Source organism: Macrobrachium nipponense, chromosome 6, assembly GCF_015104395.2.
Source record: "Macrobrachium nipponense isolate FS-2020 chromosome 6, ASM1510439v2, whole genome shotgun sequence".
Taxonomy (NCBI): domain Eukaryota; kingdom Metazoa; phylum Arthropoda; class Malacostraca; order Decapoda; family Palaemonidae; genus Macrobrachium; species Macrobrachium nipponense.
The window spans coordinates 119,913,333-119,925,369 of record NC_061108.1 but is presented as its reverse complement, the minus strand read 5'-3'; the positions used below and the strand labels follow the sequence as shown (position 1 = coordinate 119,925,369).

General features: G+C 37.8%; 1 protein-coding gene across 1 annotated transcript in view; it reads left to right on the top strand.

The window, feature by feature from the left end:
• Positions 1-12,037, top strand: part of LOC135216070 (protein unc-80 homolog) — a 185,941-nt gene extending 173,904 nt beyond the window's left edge. Inside the window, exons 74-78 of the mRNA XM_064251065.1 lie at positions 426-610; positions 1,450-1,497; positions 8,529-8,664; positions 9,546-9,653; positions 10,155-12,037. Of these exons, the coding sequence (XP_064107135.1) occupies positions 426-610; positions 1,450-1,497; positions 8,529-8,664; positions 9,546-9,653; positions 10,155-11,432 (1,755 nt within the window). The 3' untranslated portion in view covers positions 11,433-12,037. The remainder of the gene's footprint in view (positions 1-425; positions 611-1,449; positions 1,498-8,528; positions 8,665-9,545; positions 9,654-10,154) is intronic.

Below are 12,037 nucleotides of genomic sequence, written 5' to 3'. Positions count from 1 at the left end.
GTTTGCAAGATTGAGGTGAGTGGCTTAGTATATGTGTGTGTGTGTGTGTGTGTGTGTGTGTAAGGAGGTTCAATGCTGAAACCCCTTTTGTTGAGATGAACGGAGCAGCTGATGTTAAGGAAGTTTCTCCTCCAGAACTCGCCACAGACTCAGCATTAGCAACTATAATGATTACCTCAGAACACCTCTCAGCCCCTCCATCAGGGAAAATTGTTTTTTTTTTTGTCATATAACTTGAATAAAAAATAACACAGAATAATATACAGGCAGCTTATTATTTTCACTTTAGATGCAACAAATGGAATTTGACTGAACACTTAACAAGAACCTGAAACGTTACTTGGCACCTTCATTCCTATCACAGAAGTCTGTCCATAGCATAAGTTCATCTCTGCCTGTGAAAAAGGTTGACCTTTTTTCCCCAGACCCAGGAACGAACACCTCAGGTGGCCCACATTGAGGTTGAGCCAGCTCGACTGCCACCGATGACCGGAGGTCAGATGGTCGGGGGCGAGGACCCTGCCCTGAGGGAGCTCTCGGTACCTCTGATCCCTGACGACGAGTTCTCGACTCAGAGCCACCCATCGACCACGAAGAGGGACAGACCCAGGTGAGACTGAATCATCTTTCTTTATTTTCCTGTTAATTGTTTTTTTTATTAAAGCAAGGGATATGATTAAAATTGAGTTGTGATTATTGTAGTTAGCATGAGATGAAGAGAAGCTGTTGAGGGTATTTGTGTAATTTAGAAGTTATGATGTCTGTCGACATTGTCAGTTTTCAGAAGTGATCTGTGATAGTATATATAATATATAGATATATATATAATTAATATATATATATTAATATATATATATTAATAATTCTAACACAGATCACCTCTGAAAACCGACAATGTCGACAGACAGATGGATAGGTAGGTAGATAGATAGATAGATAATGTCTGTGTGTGAATAAGACAGAGAACGGAAAGTTTGATAAGAGCAATGTGAATAGCAGTTAGTATGTGGAGGAAATGATAGGCGTTATTTGACAGTGGCCATAATGACTTAACCCTGGTTTTATATTAAGCCTTTTCATCTCCCTGACTAAGATTTTTCTTCTATACCGCTTCTGAGTATATATATATATATATATATATATATATATATATATAGATATATATATATATATATATATATATATATATATATATATATATGTATATACATACATACATAATAAAAGGAGCCCATAAAAACGCCAAAATATAGAAAATAAGTACTATATTACGGAGACTTGTGTGTTTGTGTGTGCTTGTAAGAGCGAAACTTGTTTCAACAACTTTGATATAGAAACTTAATTTTAGTTTGTATGTCTCCTAACTGTATGCTATATTAGCAATAAATGAATAAAACACCTACGTAATGAAAAATATATTAACAGTGATTTAATTACGATTCCTGTAAGACGTCTGTTACCACCTGGCTTTCCACGCCGCCCGCCATTCATCTTTAAGTAAGTTGCTGACGACCTCAGGGCAGTTTGATACCAGTTTGCTCCCTCTCTCTCATTACTTCCAGTTAATCTATCTCTTCTTTCACTAAATTTTATTTATTTCATAGTTTCTGCATTTGAATAGACATTACCCACTTAAGAGGTCTATTACTGTACATACTGAGAGCATAGATTACCAAAACTTATTAGTTAATTATATGTATGTGTAGAATGCCAAAACTGTCGAGCTGTCTTTCTATGGCGAAACTATATATCTCTCTCTCTCTCTCTCTCTCTCTCTCTCTCTCTCTCTCTCTCTCATGAATCGTTCGTTTCAGATTAAGCCAGCCTTGTACTGGCAAGGGCCCTTGCTCTATGGGGCAGCTCGTAATCTTCAATGGAAAATGCGTTTTCTTTAATAGTGGACGTTCTACTTCTCGGTATTAACCCTGTATCTATTCACCTTTGTCAAGTTCCAGGGTAAACTCAATGGGGCGCCGTGTTTAGTATTACTAGCGCTTTCAGGTTCAAGGGTATCGTTTATTACTATAATTTGTAGACCACACAGTACAGAAATGGGTGTGTATAATACTCTGATCCCCGAGGGGCTAGTACCAAACACGGCGTCCCATTGCGCTTGCGCCATATATAGTACTGTAGTAGATTCACGGCAACCGTGCATCTGATGTCTAGGCCAGTCCCTTACAATGCTTCTGATTGGCTGTTGATAAGCCAGTCTCAGGGCTGGAAGCTCTCAGTCTCTATAGAGAGTTCACATAGGCAGGATGTATGTTCCATCTCCCCTGAGAGATACATCTTTCAAAAGGACCCCCAGGAGAGGTGGAACATACATCCTCCCTATGTGAACTCTCGAGAGAGATTGAGAGTTTCTAGCCCTGTGATTGGCTTATCAACAGCCAATCAGGAGCGTCGTAAGGATTGGCCTAGATATGAGATGCACGGTTGCTGTGAATCTACTATAGCACCACGGAGGAGGTGGATACAATATACCGGGTCAATACCCTACTTTTCTGTCAGAGGGTCTCCTTTACATCGACGTTTCACTTTCTTCTATCTCAGCCTTTGGCATTCAGATCATCTAGGTCTTATTTTAGACATTTTTAGTAAACACTTGAGTACGGTGTAGTATTATCACATTCCTCTTTGCCACGAAAAGATACGTAGACGAGTAACTAGAGAAACTGTATCATCACCCCCACCCCCCAAAAGAAAAAAGCACTTACAGATTTAGTTTTTTTCTTAATCACAATTTAGGCGTAATATCGAGCACATTTTCATGATTGACGTACAAATAAGTTATTCATTGTTGACGGAGAAATAGACATTTAGTTACATTTAGTGTCATGTGAAGTAGCCTCACTTGTAACATTAAGGTCAGTACTTATCTGTTATATTTTAGATTTTTTATAGCAAGATTTTAGATCCTGCATTCATTTATTGCAATGTATTTATTTTTTATAGATCTTTATACAGCCTATTGATGATTCTTTCCTCAGCTAAAATATCCTTACAGCAGTAATGCTAATATATATATATATATATATATATATATATATATATATATATATATATATATATATATATATATGAATAACTTGATCACGAAGTATATAAAACGTGATGCTATGTATAAATAAAGGTTTTTGCCACGAAGGAAAAAATGAAAAAGCGAGATAGCCGAGTACTTTCGGTCCGAAAGTACTCGGCTATCTCGCTTTTTCATTTTTTCCTTCGTGGCAAAAAACTTTTATATATATATATATATATATATATATATCTATATATATATATTATATATATATATATATATATATATAAGTCATATCACATTTCCGTGATTCGTATACATATATCGAGCTACAATGTCCTTTAATATCTAATTCGCTCTACCTCGGAATTAATATATTTTCATATATGCTTAACCGAAGGGGAATTTTTTCTCGATAATAGATTTGCCTGGACCAGGGCGCGAACCTATGGATCCTTTCAAACCCAGGAACGTCAGTGAAGCTTTACCTACTACAGTAGGTAAAGCTTCACTGACGTTCCTGGGTTTGAAAGGATCCATAGGTTCGCGCCCTGGTCCAGGCAAATCTATTATCGAGAAAAAATTCCCCTTCGGTTAAGCATATATGAAAATATATTAATTCCGAGGTAGAGCGAATTAGATATTAAAGGACATTGTAGCTCGATATATATATATATATATATATATATATATTATATATATATATATATATATATATATATATATATATATGTAAAGGTTTTTTTGCCACGAAGGAAAAAAATGAAAAAACGAGTTGGCCGAGTGCTTTCGGTCCTATTCGGACCCTTTACTGAGGCATACTGATTTTACAAAGAACACCATAGTCAAAAGAAGGCTTAATATACAAACTGACACTACCAGATTAGCCATAAGGGCGATTTTCACTCTACAGAGAGGAGGAGGAGTCATAGGCTAGCCACACCTTGAAGGATACCCGCGGTAAACAAGTGATTCTTCCAGAAAAACAGTACATTTTGAAAACAACACGGGAGCATATACAATTTAATATCATGAATTTTTACACAAATTTTCCCAACAAAAATTATTATTAATGAAAAGACGAGAGAAAATATATATATATATATATATATATATATATATATATATAAATATATATATATATATATATATATATATATATATATATATATATATATCGAGCAAAAGAAAGAGGGAGAGAGAATATCGAACCAGAGAGAGAGAGAGAGAGAGAGAGAGAGAGAGAGAGAGAATTAATAACAAATAACAACATCATTTACAAAATTCCTTGTAAGGATTGCCCATCGTTTTACGTTGGTCAGTCTAGTAAAAATTTATGTGTTCGGGTTAAGCAGCATATGTATTCAGTTAGAACAGCCCAGACTTCAAATGCACTGTTTATCCATCTGAGTGAAAAATCTCATTGTATTAATTGGGGTGATACCTCGGTAATTGCTAGATCTAATGATTATGTTTCAAGAAATTTAATGGAATCGGCAATTTTACAAATCACTAATAAAAACAACCTAAAACTTAGTCTGGGAATGTACCATTTGGACCCATATATTTGTAAGATGTTTATGAAGGACCTCAAAATAAATGAACAACTAATAAATTAGTCCCACATGTATATAGTTATTTATTCTCTCTCTCTCTCTCTCTCTCTCTCTCCCTCTCTCTCTCTCTCTCTCTCTGGTTCGATATTCTCTCTCTCTCTTTCTTTTGCTCGATATATATATATATATATATTTATATTTTCTTTCGTCTTTTCATTAATAATAATTTTTGTTGGGAAAATTTGTGTAAAAATTCATGATATTAAATTGTATATGCTCCCGTGTTGTTTTCAAAATGTACTGTTTTTCTGGAAGAATCACTTGTTTACCGCGGGTATCCTTCAAGGTGTGGCTAGCCTATGACTCCTCCTCCTCTCTGTAGAGTGAAAATCGCCCTTATGGCTAATGTGGTAGTGTCAGTTTGTATATTAAGCCTTCTTTTGACTATGGTGTTCTTTGTAAAATCAGTATGCCTCAGTAAAGGGTCCGAATAGGACCGAAAGTACTCGGCCAACTCGTTTTTTCATTTTTTTCCTTCGTGGCAAAAAACCTTTATTTATACATAGCATCACGTTTTATATACTTCGTGATCAAGTTATTCATATATATATATATATATAAATATCGAGCTACAATGTCCTTTAATATCTAATTCGCTCTACCTCGGAATTAATATATTTTCATATATGCTTAACCGAAGGGGAATTTTTTCTCGATAATAGATTTGCCTGGACCAGGGCGCGAACCTATGGATCCTTTCAAACCCAGGAACGTCAGTGAAGCGTTACCTACTACACCACCGCGAGAGGCTAAAAGTTCATGTCGCCTCTCACCCTCATATACCTTTCGCGCGCAGGTAATTAGTGGTTTGGAGACAACATCAACCCACCTCGACTCCGGTAGTGTTTGTAGTGCTTTTGACAGCACGTAGCCAATCTATAAGTCATATCACATTTCCGTGATTCATATACAAATATCGAGCTACAATGTCCTTTAATATCTAATTCGCTCTACCTCGGAATTAATATATTTTCATATATGCTTAACCGAAGGGGAATTTTTTCTCGATAATAGATTTGCCTGGACCAGGGCGCGAACCTATGGATCCTTTCAAACCCAGGAACGTCAGTGAAGCGTTACCTACTACACCACCGCGAGAGGCTAAACGTTCATGTCGCCTCTCACCCTCATATACCTTTCGCGCGCAGGTAATTAGTGGTTTGGAGACAACATCAACCCACCTCGACTCCGGTAGTGTTTGTAGTGCTTTTGACAGCACGTAGCCAATCTATAAGTCATATCACATTTCCGTGATTCATATACAAATATCGAGCTACAATGTCCTTTAATATCTAATTCGCTCTACCTCGGAATTAATATATTTTCATATATGCTTAACCGAAGGGGAATTTTTTCTCGATAATAGATTTGCCTGGACCAGGGCGCGAACCTATGGATCCTTTCAAACCCAGGAACGTCAGTGAAGCGTTACCTACTACACCACCGCGAGAGGCTAAAAGTTCATGTCGCCTCTCACCCTCATATACCTTTCGTGCGCAGGTAATTAGTGTTTGGAGACAACATCAACCCACCTCGGACTCCGTAGTTGTTTGTAGTGCTTTTGACAGCACGTAGCCAATCTATAAGTCATATCACATTTCCGTTATTCATATACAAATATCGAGCTACAATGTCCTTTAATATCTAATTCGCTCTACCTCGGAATTAATATATTTTCATATATGCTTAACCGAAGGGGAATTTTTTCTCGATAATAGATTTGCCTGGACCAGGGCGCGAACCTATGGATCCTTTCAAACCCAGGAACGTCAGTGAAGCGTTACCTACTACACCACCGCGAGAGGCTAAAAGTTCATGTCGCCTCTCACCCTCATATACCTTTCGCGCGCAGGTAATTAGTGGTTTGGAGACAACATCAACCCGTTCCTGGGTTTGAAAGGATCCATAGGTTCGCGCCCTGGTCCAGGCAAATCTATTATCGAGAAAAATTCCCCTTCGGTTAAGCATATATGAAAATATATTAATTCCGAGGTAGAGCGAATTAGATATTAAAGGACATTGTAGCTCGATATTTGTATATGAATCACGAATGTGATATGACTTATAGATTGGCTACGTGCTGTCAAAAGCACTACAAACACTACCGGAGTCGAGGTGGGTTGATGTTGTCTCCAAACCACTAATTACCTGCGCGCGAAAGGTATATGAGGGTGAGAGGCGACATGAACTTTTAGCCTCTCGCGGTGGTGTAGTAGGTAACGCTTCACTGACGTTCCTGGGTTTGAAAGGATCCATAGGTTCGCGCCCTGGTCCAGGCAAATCTATTATCGAGAAAAAATTCCCCTTCGGTTAAGCATATATGAAAATATATTAATTCCGAGGTAGAGCGAATTAGATATTAAAGGACATTGTAGCTCGATATTTGTATATGAATCACGGAAATGTGATATGACTTAATATAAATATATATAATATATATCTATATATATATATATATATATATATATATATATATAAGCATTTCTTGAAAGTTTCAGGTACAAGAATATATTTAGGAGGGGCCATTTAATCCCCATTTTCTCTTATTTTCCATCATTTAGCAAATCGAACGACACACATATATATACGCTCAAAAATGAGTACAATGATATTAACTATTGCAAAAAAATACACATGAAATCTGAGACAGTTCACAGCCAAGTTATCTGCGGGAGGGTTCCGTCCTTTGGTTTTTTATTATTATTATTAGTACCGAAATGGCGAGCTGAATTCTTTTGTATATTGTATTCGGACATACACATCTTTTTAGAGAATAAATTCATATTCATTTCAACTCTAAACCGAAGAAGATCATATCTGTAAAGTTAGCTACAGGTTCTGAAAATGCAGTATTCTTTTGATACATCATATTTAGACTTCCTTTCGTACTAGAAATTGCTTTTCAGTTGATATGTAAGTTGAATGTTGTCTTTATTTCTAGTTGCAGGCGGCCAGCATCCCTCTCTTTCAGTCATCTTTCATTTAGTGAAGTATTCGTACATTCATTCTTGTTTAAGCCTCCTTACGATTTAAGTTCCAAAGTCCGCAAAAAACAGGCAACTCGAAAGAAAAATCCAATACACTGGGAAGTGTTGAAAGAGCCGAAATTATTGGAAATTTCCCCAACCAGCGCTGTAAATATAGAAGGTGATCGATTTATTGGAGAATCCATCTGCTTCACAACAGCATAGTGATATATGTATATGAACTGACGAACGGAAAACAAGAACATTGGAATAAGATAAACAGAAAACACGATAAAAAAGAAATATGATTTTGGAGTTGCAATGTGAATCGCGGTCAAACATAAGATTTTATTACTCCATATGTTTTAGTGGCTATAAGCTATCAATTTGCAAAAAAAACCATTTATTTTATTTATTTATTTATTTATTTATTATTATTATTATTATTATTATTATTATTATTATTATTATTATTATTATTATTATTTTATTGTTATTATTATTATTATAAATCATCATTGCTGTTAATTTAATTCTTGCCTCTTTTCTTACGAACCTGTATTCCAATATTGCTCAATAAAAATAGTTTCAAAAGATTGACTCTTTCCGTAGTGGCCATTACTTTTTCCTCAGAAATCTTTTTGACTGGAGCTTACTTCATGTTTCTTATGTTCATTCCGTATGCCTTTTTAAATTAAGCTGAACTCTTGCTAAGCATGGGTTCCAACTAACATGATCATCTTCTGATCAGTAAAATTGGAAGGACCCAATCCCTCAGATCAGTAAAACTGAAGAGGACCCACTCCCTCACCCAGTATCACTCCCAGTAGACTCTTGTGAGGTAAGTGGTAAATTCATTAATGGTCACGGGAGCTTTTGTGCCAACGGACTTGCTAACAGAACCTTGATCTTCGATCTCAGATCGGGCATAATTCAACCGGAACCCGAAAGCGCCAGCGAAATCAGCTACATGGAGACCTCTACCATGTCTGGTTACAGAGAAAGCTTCGGTGGGTTCGACATGAGTCTGCAAGAGTTGGAGCGACTGGAGATGCAGGTATGTCCCATATTTGTTGTTGGTGTCATGTTATTTTTCTCTAAGGCTCCTCCTTTGAAATAGAATTAATTGATTTTTTGTGGCCCGCTCATGGAATAAATTTTCTTAGATTCTTAACTTTCTCTTTTATATACTCTTAAAGTAAGGTTCGTTCCATCTTTGTCCTGTGTGTCCTGTTCGTAGGATAAAAAGACTTTCATTTTTTTTTTTTTTTTTTTTGGTGATTCATGTGACAGGTGCAAAATGTATTTAATGAAATTTGTAAAAGAGAAATAATGAGTAAAAGAATTGCCTTCTAAACTTTTAAATCTGAAGCAGGTCTGCAGAGTTAACGAAGAGTTAACGATTAAAACCAAAGACCACAAGTGGTCATCAAAAAAGACGGTGAGTCAGCCCCGACATCTTTCTCTTCGACTGCACTCCCCACTTGCGCTCCCCCCCCCTCACACAGCAGGGCAACTGACTATATTCTGCCCGTAAATCTATGAAACTGAATTTTCTTATTTCTCTAATACTTCATCCTCCTCATGGGAATCTGTTCTTGTGAAAATGGCTATTTGATGAGGAAAATTGACAATCTTTTATTGATTTATTGATTTATATTTTTTTCAATTTAAGGTACTAGAACTTTTGTAGGCATTCAAGCATTTCCAAACATTAAAATTTTAAGATAATAAAACGTATCAAGTTTTTTCAAACGCTTCCAGTTATTAGAACATTCAATTTCATTGTAAACGTTTCCAGAAATGAAGAGTTTCCAAGTTTTGAGATATTTCAAGATGTTTAACCCTTTCAGGGTGTTGAAAGAATTCCTGGCTTTAGAATATTATGCGAGAAAATACTAGGCATTTCAATTCTTCATGATATTCAAACATTTCCAGGTGCGCACTGGGAAGTACAAAGAACCCTTAACAGGTCCTCACGGTCCTACTAGGAAGACTGGAATGGCAGAAACTCGCTTCCATGAACCACCACCTATTTTGGGCCAGGTAAATTGGCTTAGATAAAATCACACACGATATATCTCTCCACATTACCAAACCACCTTAGAACACCGTGGTCCGTATTAATTACACAAATAGTCCATGTGAGCAGCTTATGTCTTTCTTCATTCATTTGTATTCAGCTTACTTCCATAAAGGAGAGTATTGCTGTACACCATCTCTTGGGTCTACTTTCTTATTAATGTAGTTACCGTTCATCTTATATAACTACATACGTACAGTAGTCTTAAGTCAAGGCAGATTAACGTTACAGTGAACTGAGTTTTCAGTGATCTAACTTTCATGGCCCTAGGTACAATACATGCTGTAAATACTACAGATAATTGATAAAATATACCAATTCTAGTTTTCTGTAAAATTAATATCTTATTCATACTGAAGAACTGTCAGGAAATATCCATTCTCGATTTCTGTTTACAATATTATTAATACTAACCTGCAGGAAATAATGAAGACAATATCTCAGGCTATGAAATGAATTTTCAGGCTGAGGTTCTTCAGGATTCTGGTTTAGACATTCTACCAGCTGTGGTGCCTCCTCCAGCTCCTTGGGGACCTCCTCAGCATGAAGATGGACAGACAACTCCGAAAACCCTATCTGGAACTCCTCACAAATGCTTACAACATTCTCCACATCATTCTTTCCCTGTTTCTTCTCACCACCAACCTCAGCCTCATCATTCTCACCATTCTTGTCCCTCTCACGGGTCTCACTCTCCCCATTCTCATCACGAACACCATCATGCTCATCAGCCTATACTGTCTAGTCCACAGGCCCCTTGCTCCATTCACCAGGCCACGCACCACATTCACACATCACAGGCCAAGCACGCCATTCCAGTGGAGCATGTGCTCGAGCATGCACACTCGGTGCACCCACCAGTTATTCATCATTCACAAGAAAGCCATTCGGTTCACGCATCTTCAGGCTATACAGTGCGACAGACACAAGCGATTCATTCGTCTCCTTCAGGACACACCACACACGCTGCTCATTCCACGACCTCTTCCCACCCAGTCAAGTCATCCCTCTCGGTGCACTTTGCCCCGCCAAGCCATTCAGAACACTGCTATCATTCCCATTCTCCCAGATCGACGCCAGAACATGGGCACGGACACAAGCCTCGAGCTGAGGACTCCAGACCAAGCAGTCATTCCCATCACGTCAGTTATGCCATGGCGCATTCACACGTCCACCCACAAACGTCGCACACAGCTCACTCGGTTCATTTCCATACAACCCACGCCCACACTGGTCATGAAATGGCGTCTCACTCCCACACAGCTCACGAAGCGGTGACTCATTCTCACGCCTCTCACGAAACGTCTCATTCTCACGCAGCGCACCACCACAAACACTCGATACAAGTGAGTCAGACATCTCATTCCTCCTCTGGCCATTCCCAACCCACCGTTTGGCGCCATTCCTGGACGGAAGGGGAGGCAAAGGAGCAGCGCGTCTGGACGGGGCACGAGAGATTTGACCCGCGTCCTCGGGACAAGGAGAGACCGAGTCCGTCGGCACGTGGCCGAGAGGAAATGGGGTTGCTGGGACACGACCACGAAGAACACGAACGCGAAAGAGGTTACGAAAAGGCCACTCCGACGAGGCGTGGGTGGGAGGATCCTAAGGAGAGGAGAGCTGACGACAGCAACAACACGGGCGAATACACTTCCCTTCTGAGGAGGCTTGACCGCAGAAGTCCCTCGGAGCAGTCCTTGCTTGTGGCATTCAGTGAGAGAGACGAAGATACCTTAATCTAGGAAGGAATGCCGATCAATACTGGCTGTAATTAATATTATGACTCCAGATCCATGGCTTTTGAAGGTCACTGTCCGTATAGTTCACTGAGAGGAACGATGATACTCGGATCTAAAGATATCTCAGTCTAAATGACAATCTATTTGGGATATGATGAAGTCTGTCATATTTTCCCATAATTCTTCATAATTGGGGAAAAATAAAGGAATACAGAATTATTATCTAATGTTCTTTAGAAAAAAGCTATTTGTGTTAAATTACACGTAAGTCCATTTATAGGTATTACAACTAATTAGAGGAAACTAAAGCATTTATCTTTGCAGAGTTATATTCAAAGATGAGCCTTTAAAGATAAAATGATAGGACTCCAAACTATTTTTATACTGTTATTGAAAGAGGATTATTAATCGTTATCATAAAGTTGCATAGTTTAAAATTCTGAATCTGTATGCTTTAAATTATTATTGTTAAGGTAAACAATATTCAAACAAAACTGTACACCCACAAGCACTTGATAACACAATTGTATTGGGATAAAAATTTATAGACTACTCAAACATTTATTTACAGGTACGAATATATGTATATATATATATATATATATATA